Below are 27,718 nucleotides of genomic sequence, written 5' to 3'. Positions count from 1 at the left end.
CTAATTTTCGGCAAAAACGACATACCCTTTAAAATACTAAGAGAGTTTAATAAAACTTTTGCTAAATTGCAAACAATATTTAGAGAAAAATGGCGATTATTTGGAAAAATCCTGCAGTAAATAAATATTTGTTTTCAATTTTGGTGTGTTTTTTATTTTTCCTGGCAAAAGGAAATTTACTTTTATGATAGATGATTTAACGGTCGAAGTCGCTGGAATAATGCTACAAAATATACCAAAAATGGTCTACTTCAAAAATTAAAATCACCCCACAAATTGACAAAAAAAAAAAACAATAATTTATTGTAAATTTGCTATATTTGTATGCTAAACATTAATCATCTTTAGTAATTTAGTATATACCACACGATATCTGAAGTATAATAATTAAAAAATGTTGATAACATAGTTTAAATATGACTGTACACGATTGATATTTGTACTACAATCAATTGTGTAAATAATAATATCAAAATAAATAACAATTATAATATCTTAGATGCAATTTTGTCTGAGATCTATTTTTATTTTTTTGATATTCTGATAGATATTATACTATACGTATTAAATGTCCAATTTACGTCACACTCGCTCATAAGTCATATGCTTAGATATTTTCTTTCGATAAAGTTGTTATTTAAAATGTAGATTATAGGTTAAATTATAATTATTATCTGAATATAATTCATAAAGAGTTTAATTTCGACCTACATTAATCACGGAGACAGTAAATAATCATCAATCAGATTACAGAGTTATAAGCATAAAATAATATAACTTAGAGATGAGGGAGTAGGTAGGTGTTTTTGTAGTAGTTTATTGAGAATAACGAATGACGACAACCAATATTAATTATTATTATGAGAACGGATAACAGCCAACAGGCACCAGTGAAGCCTTCGTAATTATATTTTATTGTAATGCTATACGCTGCACATAACTGCGCAAGGAATATACACTTAATTTATTGGAAAATAAGAATTTCTTATCAAGAGTATCTCATCGGAGTCGGATAAAGGTCAATGTCAACAGTGGATCAAAGATCAAACAGATAATTTCAAACAAATTTTTACGGACTGGAAACGATCTTTCACACTTTAATTTGAACGTACTATACTAATATAGTACAATTAATTCTTAAAACTATTTTAAACTATTTTGACGATTCTGCTTCTAAAAGCAATTCAACAAATGTTATACATTTACATTTACATTTCGTATTATATGTACCTAATGAAAACAAATGATAATAATTTTATCTTCTGATCGAAAATACAATTACGAGTAACCAATATATACTTTATTTATTGTATTAATGCTTCTTTGAATTCTAAATTATAACTAAAACTAAAGATTTATCGTGATTTCAATTATTTTTAAAAAAAGTCAAAATTAAACAGTTGGTTAATAGTTTTAGTTTTTGATATTTCTACCCATCAAAAGATGGCCGCAGGAATGGATGCTCCTTTTTTTCTATTTAGGCTCCATACGAATTGTGCGAGTTATGTAAATAAAACCAAAGATTAAATGTTATAATCTGTGATAGAACGTTCTACAAAACATCGATACGATCGTAATATAATATACGATACTTGTACTGCAATGATTATCTTCGATTATTTAATCTCTTCATCTTCAACCAACAAAACTTATAGTATAATAGAAACATGACGTGTTTTGACCGTTTAATTCTCCAGCCGTAGTATATTACTCTATTATGTTTATATTATATATTATATGATTATAAATATTTTAAAGCGATTACAGTTTCTTGCAAAGCAATGTGATAAGGTATATCGTGTATGTGTCGTTATAAAATGTTTATCTGAAATTGTTTCTACATAATTGTATTATTCTTGTTAACTCCCTATTGAAACTCGTATGATAGGACACTGTATTACGTATGAAAAAGCGTCCCTTAAAGTTTACTCTCTATTATTATACTTTATCGTTGGGTGGCCAAAGTATAGCTCGTGTACTATACGACCATTATATTTTATAGTCCCTTAGTACATATTATATAAGTATGAAATAATTCATATTTCCCGATTTTTTAAGATTAATAATTTAAAATCAATGAATGATATGTACCTAGTAAGCTAATAATTCAATGTGATGTCTTTACATGAATCGAATTCGACGTAATTTATTAAACTTTTAACATTACACAATATTACAAACAACAAAATATAATAAGTATTGTCACAATTATTTCTTGATTCTTGAGTAGGTAGTTGCATAATATACATAATACATAAACGAAATCTAATTCACAACAATTAATTCGCTAAAAATGTATTAACAGCTTAATTTTGGATTCTTGTGCAGCTAGTGAACGTTTTATCGTCAGCCACTCCCGTGACTGAATTAATGTATGCTATACATTATGCTAATTATTATAAATCACATTTCACATATTTTAGCTGGTCACTAGCAGTGTTGTAAAAACTACTCAAAAGTATTTAAATAATTACTAAAATACTTTTAGAAAAAATTATTTAAAATAATCTTCAAATACAAAAAAAAAAATCTATATACCTATTTTTTAAATAATTTATGGTATGTAGTTAGTAAGTAATAATATTATATAATATAATATTTTAGTATGGTAAAATTATATAATAAATATTTTTCAGTCAATAATAAAATATATAAGCTATAAGCTTTTAATTAACAGCTTTAATAGATGCTGGTACCAATGCAACGGTGGATAGCCGGTGAGCCACACCAGAATACCAGAAAAGTTCCCGGATGGCAGATTCTCGTATTAAAACTCATGGCCGATGTGGCGATGTACTTGGATAACATATTGTTTGATAATATTTTACTGCGTGTCTACGTTGTTTTTTGTCGTATACTCGCATCACGATTTTTAATGTCATTTTGGTTGCATTAAGTAGTACACATAACTATATGAGGTCATTTATCCGTCATTATTTCTATAAAATACGTTTAATATTTTATAACCGATTTGAGATATGAATGTACTGATTTTATGTTGATGCTTAAAAAAAAAATAAAAAATTGTGACTATCATACAGAGGCAGTAAAAATGCTTCGATTTTCTATTTCGTCATACTGTCTGGTAGAAAAATGATGAAATAAGCTACGTATTCACGTGTTGAACGTATATATTATATTAAATAATAGATAATTAAAAAACGAAAAGGTTTTTATGGAAAATTATTATTAATTATTATAATAATTATAAATTGGGTGAGTAACATGGTAATTTCTTGGGTGGAAATTTTTAGCAGATTCTCCACAATACCAACGTGCTATTCGACTATTAAACGATTAAATGTTTCCTGTAGAAAAAAAACATCTTAAGCTGTGAATTAAAGAGAAACTTTATCGAATTGTCCATAAATGATAAATAATAAATATATTATAGTTTGTTATAATATAATTTTTATCACGTTAAAACATGACCATGACGGCATGGTATTTTTATTTAACAAGGATTACATAAAATAAAAACATATTAAGAACTAAAAAAAATTTTAAAAAAGTATTTGAATACTTTTACTCGAATACTTTATCAAATACAATATTGGTCACGGCATGCATAAATATTATAAACCTCATAATATCTTTTCAATAGTACTCTGTCTTACTCCTTATTTTCTAGATTTACTATTATTATAGTTTATGAATATTAAATATGATCAAATGACAAAATAATGACAAAAACTAGACGACGACTCACAAAAGTAACATTTTGAACTATCTCACAATATAGTTGATGTATTATTCAATGTGATATTATATTTTATACATACCTTAATACCTATGATAATTATGTTACAGTGAAGAATTTATATTTACTGGTTGAATGGGTGATTCACACTCCACAGTGATGCAACTAGAAAATAATTTCTTGGGGGGAACGGGGAAGGGTTGCATTGTTATTACAATATTATATATATAATAACATGCCGGAAGTTAAAATCAAGGTTCTAGATTGGGGAGGGTTTAACTCCCACTTAGTTGCGACACTGGACTGACCCATTTAACATGAGATACTCATTTATAATTTCAGAAGACACTAAACGGTTATGATAATATTGAATCGTACAAGAAAACATTTTTGGAAAAAAATAATAGTTTTATTAGTTTTTATCGTTATTATATTTAAGTTCTTAAATTTTTTGAATGACAACATGAATTTTACATTTCATAATCTGAAGCGGAATAATATTTGAATTATTTCGGTCTATACAAATCCAATTTCGTGCAAGTAGGTATAGTTTATTAGTTATAAACTTATAACTTACAAGTATAATGTATAAAAAATATTGATGAGTGAAAATAATGTGGAGTAATAGACCAATGTCTTTAGGGTACCAATCATCTAAATTTCAAATACTTATAAGTTTAAAACTCATAAAATTCGATTTGTACGTGTCTAAAGTACTCCAAACAATATTCTGATTTGAAGAAAAAAATTAATAGTACTAATGTTGAAAAGGAATAAAATTAAAAATTTATAACAACAATGTTGTATTTAACCGACTTAAAATTATGTAAAAAAATGTTTTCAAAACATGAACAATTTTTGAAATAATCAGTCTTGTGTTAAACGGATCACCCGGTGTTATAGGTACCAACCACCACCACAAAGATTAAGATTGAAAAACAATATATTATATCGATGATTTTTAGGAACCTATACTATAGCTGGCTATAGTGTGGCGAATGGCGATGACCAGCTAGCGCCGCCACCTTCGGCAGACTGTAAAATCAATAGTCTTATCTAAACGGGTAGACGCACATCTTATCGATACACGCTGTTCCGCTGATGATTTAATAATAATATAATGTATAACACGAGCACGAAAATTAACAACAATTTGTTGTACACGCGATAAAAAAAAATATAGTACAACAGTCAAAAATATTATAATAATTGGTGCGGCGGACGGTGAACAAAAATCTGTTGAGCACGGAAAGGTTATCGCGCTGACCAGCAGCGGTCGAGAAAGAGATGATGTTAATGCCCGGAAAGCCGGTTCTCGCATAATAATAATTATGAAATGTTTTACCATAACAACACACATTGGTATTCTCTGGTTCCAGTGTGGTATTAAATAATACAATTATTCTGTTTTTCAATATTATTGTATACAAACGCGATGTATACATTTCGACCCATAAGCAGCACTTGGTCGCAGCTGATAAAAATAGGTATTTTCCAAAAATAAAAATGCCCCCGAATAAATAAATGCTCATATACCATAATATTGCCTTACAAATATGTATGATTAACATTTTTATCATAATTACTGCTCCTGATTAGAAAATGCATATTAATTATGTACCTAATATTATAAGGTTTTTCAGATTTTTTTTGAGCTATAACATATTTTATAAAAACGTGTTTATTAAAAAGGATGATATTATTATGATTTCACGATGCTCATCACATACTTGATCCGTAATAATTAGTGAATACCGATCATATCGATTACTCATATTTGACATTTTTTTTTTTTGTTATTCTTTTAAAAGTTATTTTTTTTTTTTATTTGGTCTCACACACATACCTATACAATTTTATTCATTTATTATTAATTATTGCATTTTATTACTACATTGAAGTAAGATATTTTTTTTAAATAAAATATATTTTATATTTTCTTCTAATATAACAGCAATGAGCTTATGAAGATTTTTTTTCGGTTCAAAACTCAAAAGTCTTTTTTTATTATTATTAATTTATAATTTTTCAAAAAAAAAAAATATCTTGTCAACTTTCCACCTAAAGTGTATTAAATTAAAATATATTCATATAGTGATACATGTTACATATTACAAATTACTATAGGCTTGGATCACTATACCGGTTACATTTGACCATAGATAAACAAATGTTGAATAATTTTTGTTTGAAATAAATATCCAAAATACCTAGTATTATTATTAAATCACGAGTATATAACAAGGAAAGTTACTAAAAACATATTTACCCATCACTACATCATATACCATCTAAAAAAATGTCTCCCCACAAACCGTGTGCAAACGCACGCGGCACACCAATGTCATTTTTTTTTAAATTATTATTATTATCATAAATACGATCGAACCGCACGTGCTGCGTTCAGGTCTTAAGTTCGGTCGCAGCTAAGTTTTGCCCTACAACTGCAGTAGACGTTTCAGGACGTATATTATACTGACATACTGTCGCCGCGGTGTTGTCGGTCTTCGATATCGTAACCCGAGATCCATAAAAAAAAAACATAATCATAGTAATAATAATAATAATGACACGTATTTGCTACGGCTTATGGGTGACGACGGCAGCAGCAGTGCAGTTATCCGCGAACGATGGGATATCGAATTTTGTCGAGAGGGAAAAACAAACTCAATATCATATTCATTCGTCGGTGTGTGGGTGTATGTGTCAACTTTTGTTGGCAAATTATTTTTGCGTCGCTATACACGGCATCCCGAGTGTAAACCTACACGTCATATAGGTATACGAATGGTATAATAATAATGTTTGTATCATAAGATGATGGTAATAATAATATTCCGACGGCCCGGTAAATAATATTATTCTCGTAGGTTCTCATACTTATTCATAGTATTACATAATAATATATATTTTACGAGCAACGAGCCACGGTATAATATTTTTTCCAAAAACTTCTTACACTGACGATGGTCCACGGTAACGTGTTTTATTGAGGTAACCGGTTTTCTGGTATGTCGCGCGCGCCGTCGCCATCGTTTCTCAACCGTCCGTAATGTTGTCTTGTACGCCCATGTCTCTGGTCTGAGGTCTCTCTGGTTGATTGATCAATATTAATTATTGGGATCGTGTCGGTCCATCACCGAACAACAACAATATCCTTTCGTAATATTATCATTAGGCAATAGGCATTATTGACATGAGACAAGTTCACACTGTTGTGTCTTTTTTCTCCACCATCATGAGTATTTAGCCATTGAGCAGTGCTCGAATCGAAGGGGAATAATATGCAAAAATATGAGAAAAATGTGCATACCTGAATATTAAAAATATGTCTTTTTGATTAGGTGTACTTGATATTAAAATAAGAAACGAATGTAAAAACGCATGTCATAACCATTTGAAGTACAAAATAATTAAAATATCGATCATTTGTATACTATCCCTCCTGACTTTCTTCTAATCGAGTTAATTAAATCTGAGGTGTCCATTTCCGTTTACCCAACATTTATTTTTTCATTTAGCATGGGACAAACGCACATTTTAATTTGTGAACAAGATAATGCTTTTTTATTCAATATTGTGTTATGTGATTATTTTTATGTAGTTCCTAGGTGCCTATGACATTGCGAAATGAGTTTAAAACACGTAACATAATAGATATGATGATACAAAGTGTCGTTGGTCAGGAAAGCTTTGACGAATCTATTAATACAGTTACCCCAGTTGCCCCTAAATAGGCATATTATGTATTACATATGTTTTTAAATTACAGAAACATTTGATTTATTCGCCCCCCCCCCACCGTAGTAATAAAACACCCTGTACAGTTTGCACACGATGCCGGTTTAGGTGAAAATATATAATCGCAATAATAATTTATTCTCACTTCGACCATCGAACCGAAGACACGATGCGTGGAAAGTCGGTAAGGCCCGTCTACAGTCATACGACCTGTGTATTAAAATATTACTATTATTATTACTATATATACGACCCCGACGGCGTGTCGGCAGCAGGCCCGTTTGCCGGCATGGTCGTATCGTTCCTGTACAATGTCACGAAATCGTTATACGGCCGACGACAGTCCGCAGCAAGCAGGTCTGCAGCGGACCGAGTGGCGGAATCGCGTGGTAGTACGAGTAGTACGACCGGCAGTGGCGACTGCTCAGCTGACGACGCACCAGGCGGCTCCCTTAAAACCATTTCGAACGTACCTACAAACATGCGCGGCGCGCCGCCGCCTCTTACCAGCGCTGCCACCCGAACGTTACACAACGGAGCCGAGTAAACGGCCGTAACACAGTACACGAACCCACGCTGACGCTCCATCGTGCCGGCGCGCGCGTTTCAATGTTAACCAGCCGCACCGCAACCGCCGACGTCGAACGGTCGCTCTTCGTATGTTATTAATATTTGGACGGTCGTTCGTGTTTCGCCGGATATCTTCGAGCAACAACAGCAACTGCGTTATTTACAAAGAGTGTGAACGGAAAACGTTCGACGGCAGTCGCGGTCCACCGACGATAATAATTGCCAATTATCATTCGCAGATATCGCAGATTATTTACTTAATACAACATTAAAATATATTATAGCATAATAATACATGTTGAGTTTGAGACGCGCGACGGATAAAACGTAACGAAAATTAATTCATGCTGCTAAAGCCATCTCGTCGTCATAATATTATAATTATAGTATATTGATATTATAATTTCGTGAAAAAACTCAAACCTACCACGGCAACAGTAATATTATGGTAAATATTTTTATCTAATTATACATTATATCTTATAATATACCACATATCTATTTATTTTTACGCTTAACATAATATATTGTGTACACCTATATTGTTACTGCAGGTTATTATACACGTATTATGTATAGTCATGTTTTTAACTGTTTACATCTCATTTCATATTAATAATAATGTGGCATCTGTATTATTATATCATTAATGATTATTGCTGTTTACAAATATAATATTATGGCACATGGTCTATGCAGTGAATCGTAAATCGTAATACAAACGGACGGTGTTATTCGATTGTGTACCATATTTTGACCATTTATGCCTTCCAGTGTTGTTTAGGTGCTTCCCTGAAGGCACTATATTGCGGCGTGGACGTGTTTGGTCCGTATTTTCTTGTTATTCACCAAACTGAATAATATCGTTTAGGCAAAACGATTTCACTAGGTATATATTATAGCCATTACTCATTAACAATCCATTTAAATAACCACCTAACCCATGGTGAAATAGTTTTTCAACGCATTAACCACAAGGCTTAAGGGAAATACGAAGGTGGTGTGGCATAGTGCATCAAGTTGGATAAATTAAAAATAATTATAATATGTTTTATGTTACTTGGTAATTTGTATAGAGACTAACATATTGTACACTATGTATGTGGCATGCAAATCTGTATAAACTTGGCAAATCAACATTTAACACTCAGACCAAACTACCTAAAAAAGATGAATATTTTTTGTTAAGAAAACTTAGAAATATCCACTTTACTCAAAAATAAAAAATTCTGTACAATTCTTTATCCCAAAATTATTTTTGAGATACGTTTTAAAATAAAAAAAATATTTAATATATTTATATATTAAATACTAAATTATTATATTGTATTATTTTATTTATTATTACTACCTATTATTTTTTTTTAAAACACTGACTGCTAAAATAATATTTTTCAATCCGAAACTAGGATAATTATTGTTGGTACGTACAAATTATTCAATCATTAAATATTTGTAACTACAACATAGTTTATTAGTATTTCAATCATTCGCTCAACTTACTTCCCCGATCTCATATCATGATTATTGCGTAGAAAATCAGAGGGGAGAACGGAAAAATATATCGTTCACCTGACTTTGGTACGCAATTGAAGGTCTCCGATAAACATGGTAATAATACGCAACATAAGCTTACCTAAATTATTGGTGTATCAATCTATTGATTATGAGAATAGGTTCACTCTATTTGTATTTAAAGGAGAACAAAACACAAAAAATAAGTTTTTTTCAATTTGAAAATTGCCCATCTTATACAGTTCTACGTGTGATTGATAAGTTGATTGCTTTACACAAAAATTTACTTAACTTTAAAGTATATTTTAGAATTTTTTTCAAACATCGTAAGCTCGTAAGTGAAGTTTTTTTATGCACTGAAAACGTAGATGGAACCAGCATTTTGTCTTAAGTGTTTAGTTTTTCTTTTCAAATATTGAAAAATCTTTTAAAATAATTTGTTACATATACGGTATACGAATTGTAACTGCGACATTCACTTATCGTAGTGACACGAAAACAATCAAACATCAAAAATCATTGTGTAAACTGTAAATGTATTTGGTCTAATAAAGCACCCCAGCCATTCTAATTACCCAAATAATTCATCAAATAAGATTTTTACATTGAATTTCGACCAATAACCGTTTTTAACAGTGCTAAGTTAGTTACTACAATAATTTAATATTAAATAATAATTTGAAAAAATATTATTTTGTGATTTTTTAATATGTACGTATAATATATTGTAAGTAACAGTATTATAATAGGTTCTTTGAAAATGCAGTATAATACATTATTAATCAAATAATATTATTTAAATTATTTAAAATATTTTTCAGATATAAAAAAAATCCATGTTTATTTTCATATTAGGTACTAAATTATATAAATAGAATATTTTTTAAATAAGTCATTACCTGAGCTGAAATTCTATATCATTTTTAATTTTCATATTTCTTACAAAATGCTCAAAATTTGTTTCATTATTCAAAGAATTTAGCAATTTTTTTAGATTTTCAATGCCATTTCGGGACTTTTTGAATATTGCATTGCATATTAACCTGTTTTTTTTAAATGAAACTTCGTCATATTTTATGAAATAACATTTACCTGTGTTTTAAATGGGAGTTTGTAAAATTTGCACCAAATTAAAGATATGTAATTTTCACTATCTTCAGATAGATAGTCGAAAATATAATTTGTAATTTGCACCAAAATGATTTTTATTTGTTCGATTTTGAAATATTTGAATATTCCTCGATATATTCGTTGACGTCAAGACTAGATGAACACGAATGACAATAATATTTTTTTTTTATTCATAGTAATACGACTTTAATAGTTTAATATTACATATATTTTTTTTAATTGAATAACTTTTTTTATATTCATAATTATACGATTTTATATATATACTTACAACAATATGTGTATAACCTCAGCTATTTGAAAAATAAAAACTAAGGTAAATTTAAATTCAGATACATAGAAACTTGTAAGTTGGTACTATCAAGATACTATCAAAAGAATAGTCGATGCAAATTACAATTCCTATTTCTAACTATACCTAAAGATGGTGCAAATTACATATCCTTATTTTGGTGCAAATTACAAAAGCATTTAAAAAAAAAATGGTGCAAATTACACATGTTGTATGTATTTTTGGTCAATTTTGGAGTAAATTGACTACAACCTTTTTGATTACTGTCTAATTTTAAAAGTAAATAAAGATCCGCGATTACTATCAATTACTACACGACGCAGCGCAAGCAGCAACGTTCATAACTTTTATACTACTTCTTCTTTAGTTATAATTTTAAACTAGTATCTGATAATTTTGATTAACCCTCTTTTTGGTGTTAAGTCATTTTTTGCTGCAATTGTCATCGAACTAGTATTGAATGTTGCGAAACCGTTGAAAACACTGTATAAAAGGACGTAAATCTGATATTTGTTATCTCTGTCTTACAATCACCTAACATAACAAATTTATGCTCATTAAGATCACGCGTAGCTTCGTTAATTTATAAATAAAAGTAAATCGACTTTTTATGAAAAGAACATTATCTGTGTTTCTATGTTTGTTTCTTACGATAATTCATTTTTTTAAGCAAGTTATGAGCATTTTTAATTTACACCTCATTTTATACGCTAAACATGCTAAAAAATTTATTAAGGTATCGTAAAAACCCACAAACAAACACAGGTAATTTTCTTACCATCAAGCTTCACAATAAGTCGATTCTCTTTAATTTTTAAATTAGCAAAGCTAAACTTAGTCGGCTGTGAGTAAATTTGCTATGTTACGCACTTTTACGTAAGACGAAGATAACAAATATCAGTGTGTAGCATCCTTTTAAATGTGGTGCCCCATCACTATTATCATTGATCTTAAACATAGCCACAAATATATTATTGGTAGTAGATATTTTTTATAGTTTATTGATTATAACTTATAAGTACTAGAATTATAATTAATGCTAGTTTTATAAAGTCGACTTGTGTAGGTACTCGAAGTACTTACTAAAATACTGTATAGTTATATTTTTTTTTAGTTAAACAAGTTGAATTTCACGTCTAAAATTGTACTCAACTTAGTTTTAAAATTTCAAAAATTATCTATTTGTTATTATTTTTGCATATTTAGTGATGTTTAAAGCAATATTATTCTGCATATATTATTTTATGCGATTTAAGGAGCTATAAAATCCTATTAACTTGGTCATTACTATTTGGTAACATTATTCATTTGTATTATCTTGTATTTTGTTTTAAATATGTCATCACTACTAATATAATAACTTCAATTATAACTTGCTACATAAAATATTGGTGCAATTTTTAATGTCCATCTGTACTTCCTAAATGGTTTCATTTCCATTATCATTCCAGTATTCCACAATCTACATTAAAATTAGTTCAATATTGAAATATTTGAAATCACGATTCGCAGATTGTTAACGTAATAAATATAAATAAATCGAATCATCCAAAAATAAAAACATTCAACACCAGTTATAATAAGTCATTAAAGTTCAATAGCAATACTTGATAATAAATGTAATCACTACTCTTACTCAAGTAGGTATAGGTACTCGACCACCTGATAAGCACATGTGTGCTGAGCACCTGGTAGAGTAATGTCACATTACTGTGTATATAGGTATCTCTACACGTATATTATTATTATTATTATTAGTAGTAGTAGTAACTAGTAGTATAGTATAGTAGTATTATCGTAAATTATTATATTATGATATAACTGCTTAACAGACGTAATCGAATGGAGAGGAAAAAATATTAATAACTACAACAGTATAGTGATGTGATAAATATTAGACGTTGCACAATAAATTTCAAGAGACGAGCAGTGATAGAGTGCACTCTGCGATTGTGCGATCAGTTATACATGTTGTGTTGGTGTTTCACGTAGACTGTATTTAGCTACGTTTAATATTTTAATATTAATTTAAAAACATCCGATAAATATATTATTATTAAGACTAGTTACTTTTTCGTTCCACTCAACGTCTATATTGATCGAACAACACCCGAGTGATCGTTTTTTGTAGTATCTATACACACGAACTTTTACCAACCTTTTATAACAATATATTATACCGCTGCTGCGGTCACTACTATCAATACGCATTTTCGTTAATTTTCTTTAAAACTGTGATTGATGGCATTTACTAACAAATCGCGCGCGTACAAGCACAGGGTGCTATTTGAAAGTTCGTCCGACGACATAGACTTTTCGGTGAGTACATCGTGTCCTACAAATGTACCTGCACGATATGTCGATATCTTAATAATATAATATGGTTATAAAAGTATTAATATAATAACGCAATATGACATTGCGTGTATTCACGTTTAGCCGTTTAGGACTCGTGGCCAGACGAAAATTGTAATTTTATTATTTTATTGGTATAACATTAATTTATTATAAGGTATTATTAAAAGGTATATCACACACATAAGAATGTGTGTGTATGTATATGCGTAATATGATATTATATAATATTTTAAGACTATTTTCGTTAATTAAATATAACTACCATGCCAAGCAAAATGTGTCCCCTCGCTCCTTATTCTATTTGCTCGTAACATTTTTTTACGGTGTCCATTACGAGGTATATAATATATTATAAGTAAATTATAGGTAACCAATAGATATATTATGTTATATGTATGTTCTGCCTATGTAGGTATTGATTGAAACCTTATATTACAGTGGTAGATTAAAAACCATAATAATACAAATGGTTATAATCTTAAGCCAAAGTTCCAAAAGTTTTAAATTAATATTGTTTTGCCATCAGTAATAACACGTTAGAACTTCCCGTGTTCAACATTATTATACTCTTGTAGAAGTAGCTGTTTTTAAAATTCATAATTTAATCGTTATATCATATTATTGTGTATTAATATAACGTATAATAGGTATATTTTCCAATTTCCTACATAAAGTTGTAAAAATTATATATTATTAATCCAAATAAATTATGACCGCTAGACAAAGATAAAAATTAAAAAACTTATATGAAGAAGAAATATTTACGACACAATCGCTTGCATTATACTGATCTATTAATATTATAATTTATTTTATAATTCATGTTACGTATATGTACATTTATAATATTCAAATGTTGTAACCATGTTTGTGATTTTTTTAACGCACGTATAAATTTATCGAAAACGCTATCGAAAAATTGAACCATTAAATGTTAAATATGTATACATTTATTTTTGATCTAGTTATAAAAGAATAATATTACATAATTGCTTAATAATATATTTTTAAATATATTCGTATTATTAGGTAAATTGGTGTGTATCAAAATCAATACGAAGTGATATGTTTAGAATGTTTAGATCGTTGTTGAGACATATGATTAATTATATACCTAATATATTAAATTAAATACCAATATTGTTTTTCCTCGAAGTTTATTGGTGTGATAGGTAGAGGTTGGCTATATCGTAAAACAAACCGAAAATATACGCACTAAAGCATTTATTAAATTATCAAAGGCGCGTCGGAAATAGATCGATATATTTTACTAGATGTAGAATGAAAACTCATTCCTTAAGTGGCACACCTATATAAAAAACTAAAAACGACATTTAATATCGAAAACAAGAAAACACGTGTGCATTTTTTAAGGTCTGATTTTGCATATATTATCGCTATAGTATTGCATAATAACCACTATTGCATTTACTTCACGTGGAGGACTAGAATTTATGCAAATTATACCCATAGAATATAAATATTTTATAATTATTCTAATGTTTGCTAATAATATTTCCAAATAAGTACCTATGTCCTATATGTTTTATAAATATATAAATAAATAATTTATGTGTGTTATGTATATCGATGATGTCTCATTCAAATTATTTTAAAATAATAGAAAACCTGCCAACTGCATTACTGCAAATTACCTATACTGAGAAGTATATAAATAGATAAATTAATTTTTTTTTCTTATGTTATAAAATAAAATAGCTTTAATACTATTAATAACAAAGTGGAATCTATTTGCGGAATAAGAATTGTGTACGTATTTATTTATCATTTCGTTTATAAAGGTAAGAGTGTAAGGCATTTTTTTGAAGATTCTCGGAAAGCCTCAGACTTAATAATTTTGTATATATTTTAATATGTTAATTTTGAACAAGTATTATTGTGTGAATAATTTTGTGTAAATGTACACAAACATATAGGCATATAGTGCCTTGAACATGTTGACATGAGCATAGTAGAAATTAAGTTAATTTGTTTTTTAGACTATCACTTGTCTTATCAGGATTCAGTACATAATACATTCACACGTATACATTAGTAAGCGTGTCTCGTGACCTATATCTATGATTATGAATTTATAATTAAATTATTACTAAAAATAGTATCAGTATTTTGATTTTTTTTTGGTATTGTATATATTATAGCTTCTTTATAATATTACACTTATTTTAAAACTTATTTAGGTCATTTTCGTGGTCCGAGAAGTAGGTAGGTATACCTAACCTATATGACTACGTTAATAACTGCTATAGATAACAATACAATTATTATGATTTATGCAAATTTAATTAGGTAGATATATAAGTATATACAAAGAGCGATTAAACACTTAGTGTCTTTCACTATCATAAATCATTGGGCATCGATGGTATCATAATGATTCTGAATTCTAATCTCTATTTTAATCTATATTTTATAAAATGCTAAAATGTTGAATAACAGTAATTTACCATAGTAGGTATACAAATACTTAAATACCTATAAAACTGCGTTTTAAATAATGCAAAAAGCAAAATCATAATATTCATAATTCGAATTCAAAGCTATGATGATACCTTTTATAATTATGTTTTAAGTTTTAACGACTTAATGTACAATGTTATCATATTATAGGTATAAATATTCGCAAAACAACTGCCCATCATCATGCACCTACTATACCTATGTAGGTAATTTTGATAATATGTGTATCAATGTTTTATAAATCACCGTTTCTTTAGTCTTCAACGACTTCAACCAAAATGTACCTATTTAATATAATTGCAACCAATCGCTAACCGTACGGTAATAAAGATCAACAAATATAATGATAATTTATATTATAATTTATCATAATATGATATTGTACAAGAATAAAAATAGTTAAAATAATGATATACCTATAGGGTATTTTAGTAATTAGTAGTTACCAAAAATGCTCATGATTTGATTTGATACTAAATTTATTAAAGTTCTGATTTTTAGAATTTTTAAATACATAGAGATACTTACTTGAAGTTAATATTTTAAAATTATTGAGATTTTTTGTAGGAGTTTTCTATTGTCATACAAACTTCTATTTTTCAAATTAAAACCTCATTAATGTAAATTATTCAGAGGATAATTTTTTGAAAATGTTAAAGTATACCTATTACCTAATACGAAATTCAAACGAGTAGTTTTTCAGTTATTACTACTTATTATGTTTATAATGATATACTAAAGATGATAGCTCTTAAATATAGTCTTAAAAAAATATGAATTTAAAAAAAATATATAGATTATACCTATGTTGAATTATTTATTATAGTTATTACACTATTGAGTCATTTTACAAATTATAAATATTGATAGATTAATACAAATTACTACAATATTGTTCATTGCCCCTATATCATCTAAACTTATCATCATAGACCTATAATACAGGGGCGGACTGGGAGATTGTCGGCCCAGGGGGAAATACAGCTTAGCGGCCCTAAATATTTTACTATATTATTACTATATAAGTTGTGATTTTGTAAACAATATGAAGGTTGTATCATTTACAAAAAACTGACAAACCAAAAAAGGTAGTAATTCCAAAACAACAAGGCATCTCACGTCATCATGCAGCGCATGCACCCCAGTCTGGACCATCATATGCCAGTGTAACAGCTGCCCAACTAACATCCAGTACTTCAAACTCAAATTCAAATTCAACGTCAAACATCTTGAATGAACTAAAAATATTATTAAATCCATTAATTTCTCTAATAACTGTAATTTTAAGCAAACTCACAACAATATTCCCATAGCAGCCATTACTTCCAATATTAAATCTCTTATCTACATACCTCATTAAAATTATCTACAATCCCCATTCCATATTCTATTTGTAAACCGTAATCTAAACTTGTAAAAGCATGATTAATATGCTGAAACATTTAATTATTAAATAAATGAAAAAAAACAATATGAATGTTTATTGACTAAATATATTACAAGTTTATTGTTCGACGACCGGCCCAAATTTCTTAATTTAGACCGGCCCAGGGGGATATTTCAGGCGGACTGCCCCTGCTATAATATCCTTAGTACACAAAGTTAAATGTTAATATCTCAAAAACTCGTAATTTTTACTGTCAACGTTTTCAGAAAATTATCCACAGAATAATTTCTGTTTAAAAGGGTGCTCTCATTAGAAAACTGAATTTTGTATTGTCAACAACACACTACACTTTAAGTAAATATAGTAATAAATCTGTGGCTTGGTGCAAGAAAGGCCAATGTCATATTTTGACAATGTCCAGGGATTATAAACACATATTGGCCAAATTTTAAAATTTACAAAAAAATCTTAAATTTGATGTAGGAACTCTAAAAATCTTATTACTTAATTAAATTGTATTCTATTTCTTTGCATGGCTCTCATTTTGTTTTTAACTACAAATGTTTAAGTATTATTATGATATTGGCCCATCAGAAAAAAAATAAAAATTAGTTTTGTTTGACATTGGCCAAAAACCAAAATTTAAAATAAACAATTTTTAATACCTAAAGAACTTAAATTTTTACTAAATGTTAGTAACATCTGCATTTATAAACTTTATTAATTAATTTCGAAATGGCCAATGTAGACATAGGCCCATAATATATCGAATATTATTTTATTGATTAATATCAAAGAGGCAAATGTCAAATCTAATTTGGTCACACAGTATAAGAGACATTAGCCCTTTTAATACAAGTAACATAATCAAATTTTAATGACATTGGTCAAATAATCTCAATTTCGTCAAAATGTGACATTGGACTTTCTTGCACCGAAATAATCTCAATAATTTCAAAATATTGTTGTAGTATATTATTTAATAATTTTAATAATTTAAAAAATCTGATTTTTAACTACTGCGTTATTGAAGAAAATAGTGATGAACATACTGGTGCATCACCCTGAATGATATATAATATTATGTTAATCAAGCACTATTTTTGTTATGTTTTAACGCACAGTCGAGAAATTCATCATTGGCTCCTACAGAATACCTGTTCAAGATTTTAGTCATCGGCGAACTTGGCACCGGTAAGACTTCCATAATCAAACGTTACGTGCACAAATTCTTCTCGCAACACTACCGCGCGACGATCGGTGTAGATTTTGCGTTGAAATCACTAGAATGGGATTCCAACACAGTCATTCGGCTACAACTATGGGACATAGCCGGTGAGCTTAATAATATCTATATTTTATACAAGTTATTTTACTTGTAAATATTATTGTGTTGGGTAAGCATTTAAGACAACGTGTGTTTACAATGAGATTAATAAATATTAAGTAAAATATACAGAACGGGTACTCCGTTCTACCTACATAATATATTATTATATCCTACCTATTTAGTTAAAATATGTATCAACTCAAACCACTTCTCATTTTTACGTCTCTCATGTAACCACCAACTATACATAGCTAAACAATTAATTGTAGACAAACACCATAACGTAGAACTAATTTTTTTTTAATTCATTTTTTTTTTTTTTGACTTTTACTCTTAATTTCAATTAAAATCGTTTAATATAATGATGTCAACGATGTAGCTAAGACCTTCTACAGACGTTTTAATTTCAACCTACAAAACCACAAACATCTTTTAATCAAAGAACTTGCGTCTATAAATATACCCGGCAACCCACAAAAAAGGTTGAAAAGGCGGTGGTGTAGGGACCTATTAGTCTAGACGAATCTAACTCCTTTTGTTCTTCTTTCTATATCTTTGCTATTTCCACTTATCTTTCCTTATGATATTTTCTAACATTTTTTAACACTTTTTTTCTCATCTTTAACTGTAAAAGTGTCTTCACTGGAAGGTATCTTTAATCCGTCCTTCACGCCATAGTTATCTATTTCATCAATTTCACTTATTGTTCAAAATGTATGTAACAGATTGTGGAAATATAAATAAAGTAATAAAAAAATATATATATATAATGATAATTGTAACTATTGATAGTTTAAAACACTTTTAGTTTACTTGGTACTATAATATTTTTACAGCAGGATTGCTGTTATCAATTAAACTAGGCGTATTATAATAATTAATAAGCATGTTTTTATTAAAAACAATGTATTTACGTATTTTAGGGCACATAATAGGCATATATAGGCACCTGTATAGGTATTATCTAAAAAATAAATACATTTTGGGAGGACAACTTTAAGCTACCTGTGGTGGTGCAAATTACAAACTCTCCTACTGTATATGTATATTATCTATAGCAGGGGTCACCTATTAATATTTTCCGCGGGCCACATTAAGGATTCGGAAAATTCTCGCGTGCCATAAAAATTCAAAGTACATAATATTTATTATAATATGCCGGTTGGCCAAAAATATTATATTTTTAAATAAAAAAAAATATACACTTATTAATTATTATGTAACTAAAACTAATGAAGATATAATTAAATTATTGGCTTTTTCTCTCAGTTTGCGGTCCGGTTAAAATGCATTCACTGGCTGGATGCGGCCCGCGGGTCGTTTGGTGACCCCTGATCTATAGTTTATAGTATTTACTGTTAATATTATATATATGTCTTATATACTTTTTTTAAATTAAAATATAGAAGTAATACCCAACTGTCTGCCCTTCCCTACTGCAAGTAATTAATTCATTATTATTTCCTTTGAGGAAAAAAATCATATATGTTACATGAAAATATCAAATATTTTAATGTTTTTATTTTCAACAAGCTAATTATTTGGAGTGTTATTTTTAAAAGCAATTATTTTAGCTAACTAACGTGACAGTTGTAACTACCTATATTATGTAAGCTATACTTTTAATTTTTTTTTTAATTAATATAATGATGATGTGTTGATGTATAGTTATAGTATTATAGAATTATTTTTTTTAGTAATATAAATATCAGTTAATTTTAAATTGTATTTTTTAAATATGGTTGGATTTTTTTCAAGTCAAAAAATATTTAATTTGGTCTTGGTGTTTTGAAATTTGTAAAATTTTGATTTGAAAATTTAGGAGCCTATTTAGTACGCAATCGTATCGTTCAATAACTTAATTCATTTGTTATTTGACAAATATGTATAAGAAATCGTGTTCCTAAAAAATGAAAATCGTAGGCAATTAAGTTATCTATACCTTTAAAAATGTGTTTTCCAATAATTTAAAAGCTATAATCTATAGAGGTGAGGCCGATTGTCAACAATTTTATTTTGGTATAATTTATACGTATTTCATGTACTTATTACAGGCCAGGAAAGATTCGGGAACATGACCCGCGTGTATTATAAAGACGCACTAGGAGCGTTCGTAGTTTTCGACGTCACACGACCAGCCACGTTTGAAGCAGTGGCCAAGTGGAAACAAGACTTGGATGCAAAGGTCTCGTTAGAAGACGGATCACCGATACCATGCGTCTTACTTGCAAATAAAGTAAATACATTAAATATGTCATTGGATAATAGTAAAAATAATTATTAATTAATCTAGTAAAATATTCAAATTTTAAATACAGGTAGATAGATACTTACTTAAACGTTTCAATATGTATAATAAAAAATGCCTCAATTTTCAATTTCAATACCTTTCCTAATAAGTACTTGTGGGGGAGAAGAGTGGTGTAAAATGCACAGGTTATTGTTTTTTGTGTCTCATAAATTGGAAATAACAGGAATTTTTATGTAAAACCTGCATTCATTAGGAAATAAATTTCGGTTTACTTTGTAGTAATTCAAAAAAATATTTTGACTTCTTTTACTATTTATGTTGGAATTTTCAATTTTTAGTTTATTTTTCATAAATATTGATAAGAAAAACGTTCGCTAAGTATGTTAATAAATTTGACAATTTAATACAAGGTTCCTCAAAAATTTGTATTACTGGAATTAAATACAAATTGAGCGTCGTCATTCCACAAATATTTTTACGAGTAACAAAATTTTAATTTGACAACTGAAGGATATTTGCACGTAAAATAATGATATCTCAACAATTAATTTTAGTTTTTTTGTTGTAACCAAAAAATAATTAGTCATAGAAAATTGGAACATTCCATTTGTACCTACTTAAATTTCTCTTTGAAATCATCTAAGAGTACATTGACTCAATGTAAACTATTAAAGGCATTTAATACGTAAATTTAAAAAAAATAATGTATTTTGATAAAAATCAGCTTGGTTAAAAAATTTGAAAATGTAATACTATATTCCTCGTTAGTAGTTAATACCAAAACAAAAAAATAAATAAATAAAACGCCTTTTTTTTAGATACCTGAAGTTCAACTTTTGGTGGAAATTAAATAGGTACCTATTTAAACAAAGAATAATACTGATTTTAGTTATTTTATTGTAATCCATAAATATTATTCGGATAAGCACTTAAAGATTTTACATACATTATTGTATTAAAACATATGGATTAATTTTATGTTACTGCCTTTTTATACCATTAACCTATTATATACACATCGTTTAACGATGTAAGTCTGTACCTATTGACTCAAAAGTTAATAACAAAAATCCCGTGTGGTTAACGCTCTAATGTAATCAGGTGTTTGTATAGGAAGTCACTGAAATTAAAGTGTTAAATTTGAATTCAATGATATAAAACCATTGTACACGAAAAAATATTTTGACTTTCTGAGGTTACCTATGATATTACTAAATAAATTACGATATTATTATGATTGAAATAATTTATTTTACTATATAATAGGCATTTATAATTATAATAGTACTATTACGGTAGGTTAAATTCATTTTTTTATATTATGTCAAGAGATTATTACATTTTTAAGCTTTTTAGCCCAATGAATATAATTTTATTGACATTTACCGAAAAAAATTGGAAATTGAAAATGTTAGTTAACAGCTCAAAACGAGTCAAAATATTTCTGTAATAGAAAATGATTTTTTTTTTTTATCATATATTATTAAATACACAATCTGTAAATATTATTTTACAACAAGCGTAGGTGATGGAGGTGATATGGCTTGAGTGTCAGAAGATAAGAAGCCACCCATTGGAGGTACTTAAGGTTAGGATTTTAATGTGCTAGTAAGAGAGAGTACACAAGATTAAGGGGAGGTAGAGTTATATACAATATTAGATGAGTAGGTCACGACACCAGGCACGTTTAAGACGTCTTCTGAGGTCACCAAGAATAGCGTTGGTAGATAGCTAGGAAATCAGGGGATTTTATATGGCTGTGGGACTTAGAGTGTGTGCATTTGTAGAAAGTTTTTGCGACGTTTTGGACAATTGGAATGGCTAGATCTCTATGTAGAGTGTCGTTAAATAGTAGGAACTAAGGACCCTTGGTTATTTGGCGGAGACATTTTGATTAGAAGACTTGGATTTTGTTTAAGTTGAATTTTTTGGCTGTACTGGGGTACAGCCCAGAGTTGGATACCGTAAGTCCAGATCGGTTTAAGTAGGAGTTTGTATAATAGTATCTTGTTTTTAAGTTGATGTGTTGAGATGTGAGGAGATAAATTAATTGGCCGGAGCAATTATTTAAGGCAATTCTTGTGTTGTGGGTGTCAGTTACCCAAGTTAACCTGCGGTCTAGATGTAGACCAATGTATCGGACATTTTGGGTGGTTGGGAAAGGTACATTGTTGAGGTAGATGAGAGGGCAGACTATTTACCTTAGTGTGGACTTACAGTGGATGGATTTTGTTTCGTTGATTTTTATCTTCCAGCCTTTATACCAGGTTGATAAGAGATTGAGATGATTTTTGTACAAGGTTTGAGGCTATTTCAAGGTCGGAAAAAATCACTAGAATTACCTTGTCGTCGGCAAAGTCGACAGTTGTACTGTTGGGGATTATAGATTGATCTGAGGTGAATAGATTGAAGAGTAAAGGTGCTGTAACAGATCCTTGAGATACCCCTGCGTGGATCGGCGGTCGGTTAAGGAGAAGCCAGATCGAACGGCAAAATGTCTGTTTTCTAAATAGAAAATGATAAAATAAATGTATGATGTAATTCGATAAGTACCTACCTAGCTATACGGTATTTAATTTTTAAATTATATAATTAAATAATTTCATGAGACATTGAGGGAATACCTATCCAATCTTGTAAACTTTTGAACTTCCTTGAAACTTTTTTTTTTCGACTAAGGTATACACTCTTTAAAGGAATTTAAAATTTTAGATATGAGAAGAAAAATTTAAAGAATTTCTAAGTCAATAGATTTTGCAAATTTTCATCATTTTTTCAAAATTTTAACTTCGGACCCTCATAAACAACTATTGTAGATTTACGCTTAATTTTTTTTTTAATTTCCTGCAATAACAATTTATGAAAACCTTGTATTATACATATTTTCAAGTTATTTAACCAGGCAAAATTTTTATTTATCAACATTAATTAAAAGAAACTAGGACTAATCGAAAATGTCATATGCCTATAAAATAGCTTAATACAAATCAAAATAACCAATAATATAGGCTGACAAACTGATTTTACTCAGAATTTTTTTTCTTACAATTATTTGTCAATTTATAGTTAAACTAAAATTTAAAAATAATAATACATTTTAATGACTTACTGCAGACTAGACGGGTTCACTCGATAGTCGATACCTATTTTACACCAGTGGTTACCTATTATTTTCTCTCCTTTTTATAATTATTTTTACACACTAAATACCAATACATAGTATTCTATAATAAACACATGTTTTACTATTATATTGTTATCGTTTTAGATAAGCTTCGACGCTTCGAGTGTAATTATGACCTATAGGTTTATGTGTTGAATTGTAGGTAACTAGTAACTACATAACCTGAACGACTATGTTGAATTATATATAAAAAAAAATGATAAATATTATATTTTAGGTTTTAATGTTTCACTAAAATTTAATGGAACAATTATAATATGCTACTAAATCTTGTTTTAAGGCCATTAGGCATTACAGTTAATTCATTAAACATTCGTTTAGTCATTGTTTGTAAACCCGGCATAAGAATTTGTTGATTGAGGTATCTCGCTTGTGTAATGACCGTAGCTCAAAACAAATGTGGAAGTTAAAAGAACATTGAAACTTTAATATTATTATTATATACTCACATCAATACATCGTAATATTACTGTCATACAGATTTATCGTTATACTAGGTATTGTGTCTATATGACACTATTATGTTATATTATTGGTTTTGATTTCCACATAACAATACCTGATAATACAATCAAATAAATAGGTAGAGGATGACTACTACCCCAAAATGTATTGGATTCTTATCATTTCAATATAAAATCCTCATCAGTCGATTGTAGAGCAATAGGTATGAATTAGGTCATTAGGAATATAAAAAACAAGATGATCCTGCCTATAGTGATACAATTTGACATGACACAGAACTATTGATGTATACCTAAGTAAATTGTAGATATAAAACTTACTATAAACTATAAAATATCGAAAAATCGAAAGTATATAATGTGCTCACAAAATATTAAAAATATTTATTCTATGAGACGTTTTTCCATATTATACCTATTTAATATTTTTTATATATTTTTAAATTTCCTTCACTTTTTTTGCAGTGTGATGAGACTAAAGAAGGAATGGTGAATAGTATTGCCAAAATGGACGAATTTTGCAAAGAAAATATGTTCACTGCTTGGTACGAGACGTCAGCCAAAGAAAACGTCCATATCGACGATGCAGCAAAGACACTCGTGACTCAGGTAAATTAAGATTAACCTAAACTGGCTAAATTAAGGTATCTATCAATTCTAAACTGTTCTATAAATTAAATTACTTATAAATTCAAATATACAAAGACGGATGCCGTCATAGACGCATAGAGCATAAATAGTATTATGTATAATTAATTTATCGTAACGTGTAAACGTTATCACTTAAACTTCTCTAGGTACTCGTAGGTACTAAAATTATAATATATATTATATAACTACCTATATGTAAATCCATATATTTTGTTACCTACACAAAAACATACCGATTATTAATTACAATTTATGCATTCATAACCAATGTTCGTTTATGGTGTAGGTATTTATATTATAATAACATCACTACCTATTTAATACCAACGAAATTCCAAATAAAAACTACCTACTTGGTTTGTTAATTATCCTAATGACATTTTTTTTTTTCGAGACGTAAAATATAATTTATATAACCTGCCATAGGATGTGACACAAACTAGCTCCTATCACAAACAAAGATAATACAGACAATACAGTATAATATAAAATATGCCTATAACTTACAGTTGCGTGAATTATTTATGTTATTATATTTAATGTAGCAGTCAAACATCGATGGGCTCCATTAATATTCTGCGTTTAATAGTAGGTACACCTACGGCTTAGGTACCGATTACTGTTTTAGATTCTGAGCGGAGTGATCCATGCAGGGTTTTACAAATTTATAATGACGTGTGTTTTTACACGATAAGTAATTGAAATAATGTTTCGATTTTCAACTTCAGTATCTTTTGATAGGAAAGTGAATTTTTAGTTGGCGCATTTGGGTCATTGAAATTTAAAATTATCAGTAGTTTTTAAGAGCTCCTGGAAAAACAAAAAAAATAAAATAAAGAAAAACGGGAATTGTTACGAAAAATAGATTTTCGACAAAATCAATTTTGGTTTTCGGTGTTAATTTAAAATAAATGAATGTATGAAATATTTACTGAATGTTTTTATCAACATTTTCTATACACTATCAAATGTTCAAAACATTATAGCATATTATGTTGAGCTATTTATAGGCTTATGAAATTTTTGATTATTATTAGTTTTTTAAATTAATGTCCATAACAAATAATGGGCTATGCCTCCCTTCCTTCACATACCATAAAAAATGGCTGACTACCTACCTTCTTTACTCATAGATGGAGATTAGTGGGTGCTTTGAAGAAAGGGTGGTTAATCGAATATTTTTCAAACCCCTACTTATCATTTTATAAAATAAGATTTAAGCACCCCCCCCTCAAAAAAAAAAAAAATTAATCAAATTTCTATCTATGTACCTAACTTTACTATTAAATATTAATTGATATTTTAACTATTATAATAGCTATTAATCGTACACAGATATTATTGGCAGAATAATCGCTTAAGTTATATAAGCATTCAATTTTTGTTACGACTGTTATCTAATTGTGTCTGAAGGCATAAAATGTTTTAACCTTTAGATACAATCAAACAAAAACATATTAATGACATCATAAGATAACAAAAAAAAAATAATAATAATCTTAAATATTATTTAGAAATTTATTATACTTATAAAACTACACTACAAGTAGATAAATAATATTTTAATACCTAATATTATATTCAGAATAGTCTAGAGTTAGTCTGGCATATGATTGAGTCCCTAGTGGTCCTAGTCCAGTTATTTTTATTGTACACCAAAACTGCACAAAAACTTTTTTTTAAATACATTGTGCTATTTTTTGTTAATACATTTTAATTTTAGTTAAAACATAATTCAACACTTAAACATTACTATTTACACTCCTATAATTAATACATTACCTACCTATACAAGATAAATTAAAATTTATAAACATTTTATATTTGTTTTTTGTTTTTTACATTACATTCTTATAAAATCTTTATTATTATTTTGAAAAAGTATTAATGCCCATAGGCATCCCCAGAAGGAAGCAAGACAGGGCACTTACCCCCATAGAATCTTAAATTTATTTTCCAAAGTATTATCTTTAACACGCCGATTTGATCAACATAGATTAATGTAAACATAAAATTTACAATTAGATACCTACTAATGTTTTATATTTGATAATACTTTTTAAAACTATATTTTTTTTTATTTCAGATTTTGAAGTACACTGCTCAACATAAACCAACATACTTAAAATCAAAGGGTCAAATAATATTAAACAACACCCCAAATGATACGCAGAAAAGTTGCTCCTGTTGATTAAAATTAGATCAAATAATTTAATCATTGTTTATTCGTTTATATTATTATATACCACAGTACAAATTGTTTTTTTTCTCAATATATTATGTCAATTATTATAAATTTTAGTGCCTCATTAATATCTGAAACATAATTATCTAAAAGCAATAATCAAATTGAAAACTATAAGAATTACACAACAGTTTAGTTACAGTTAAATAACTGATGTAGTCAATATGATGTTTTTCAAACTAGCTAAACACTGTATATTGTAGTAGGTACATAAATGTTTGCACAGTATTTTGACCTAATAATTTTTGATGTGATATTATGTGTGTACTCTCCAGATTGTGTATACTTCTACCAACTATTTGTATTGTAAATACCTATGGTAAAATTAAATCAGATTTTTATTTCTTAGCTCTACTGTTTTTATTTAACATATGATATATTAAGTGCCTTATTTAATCAAATGTATTGTTTAAAATCT

General features: G+C 28.4%; 1 protein-coding gene across 2 annotated transcripts; it reads left to right on the top strand.

Annotated features, from left to right (window-relative positions):
• The first annotated feature begins 7,866 nt into the window (after window positions 1–7,866).
• LOC107163408 (ras-related protein Rab-38-like) lies at window positions 7,867–27,648 on the top strand. Of its 2 annotated transcripts, none has more exons than XM_015510825.2 (5): window positions 7,867–8,459; window positions 18,300–18,510; window positions 20,560–20,741; window positions 24,870–25,013; window positions 27,142–27,648. In XM_015510825.2, exons 1-5 carry the CDS (start codon window positions 8,457–8,459, stop codon window positions 27,244–27,246), a joined length of 645 nt encoding a protein of 214 aa, XP_015366311.1. In that variant the 5' UTR covers window positions 7,867–8,456; the 3' UTR covers window positions 27,247–27,648. The 2 variants fall into 2 exon arrangements, with proteins under 2 accessions (XP_015366311.1, XP_015366310.1); XM_015510824.2 differs by lacking the exon at window positions 7,867–8,459 and adding an exon at window positions 12,904–13,268.
• The last annotated feature ends 70 nt before the right edge of the window (window positions 27,649–27,718 follow it).

The sequence above is a fragment of the Diuraphis noxia genome, unplaced genomic scaffold, assembly GCF_037042655.1.
Source record: "Diuraphis noxia isolate RWA-SAM2 unplaced genomic scaffold, SU_Dnox_SAM2 contig0003, whole genome shotgun sequence".
NCBI lineage: Eukaryota > Metazoa > Arthropoda > Insecta > Hemiptera > Aphididae > Diuraphis > Diuraphis noxia.
This window is presented reverse-complemented; position numbering and strand designations above follow the sequence as displayed.

What these genes read in the sequence shown, in the direction of transcription:
- LOC107163408 (XM_015510824.2), top strand. Translation starts at nt 13,191, where the DNA reads ATGGCATTTACTAACAAATCGCGCGCGTACAAGCACAGGGTGCTATTT. An exon ending in ACAACTATGGGACATAGCCG is followed by an intron (nt 18,511 to 20,559) that starts GTGAGCTTAATA and finishes TACTTATTACAG; the next exon opens with GCCAGGAAAGATTCGGGAAC. An exon ending in CAAAGACACTCGTGACTCAG is followed by an intron (nt 25,014 to 27,141) that starts GTAAATTAAGAT and finishes TTTTTATTTCAG; the next exon opens with ATTTTGAAGTACACTGCTCA.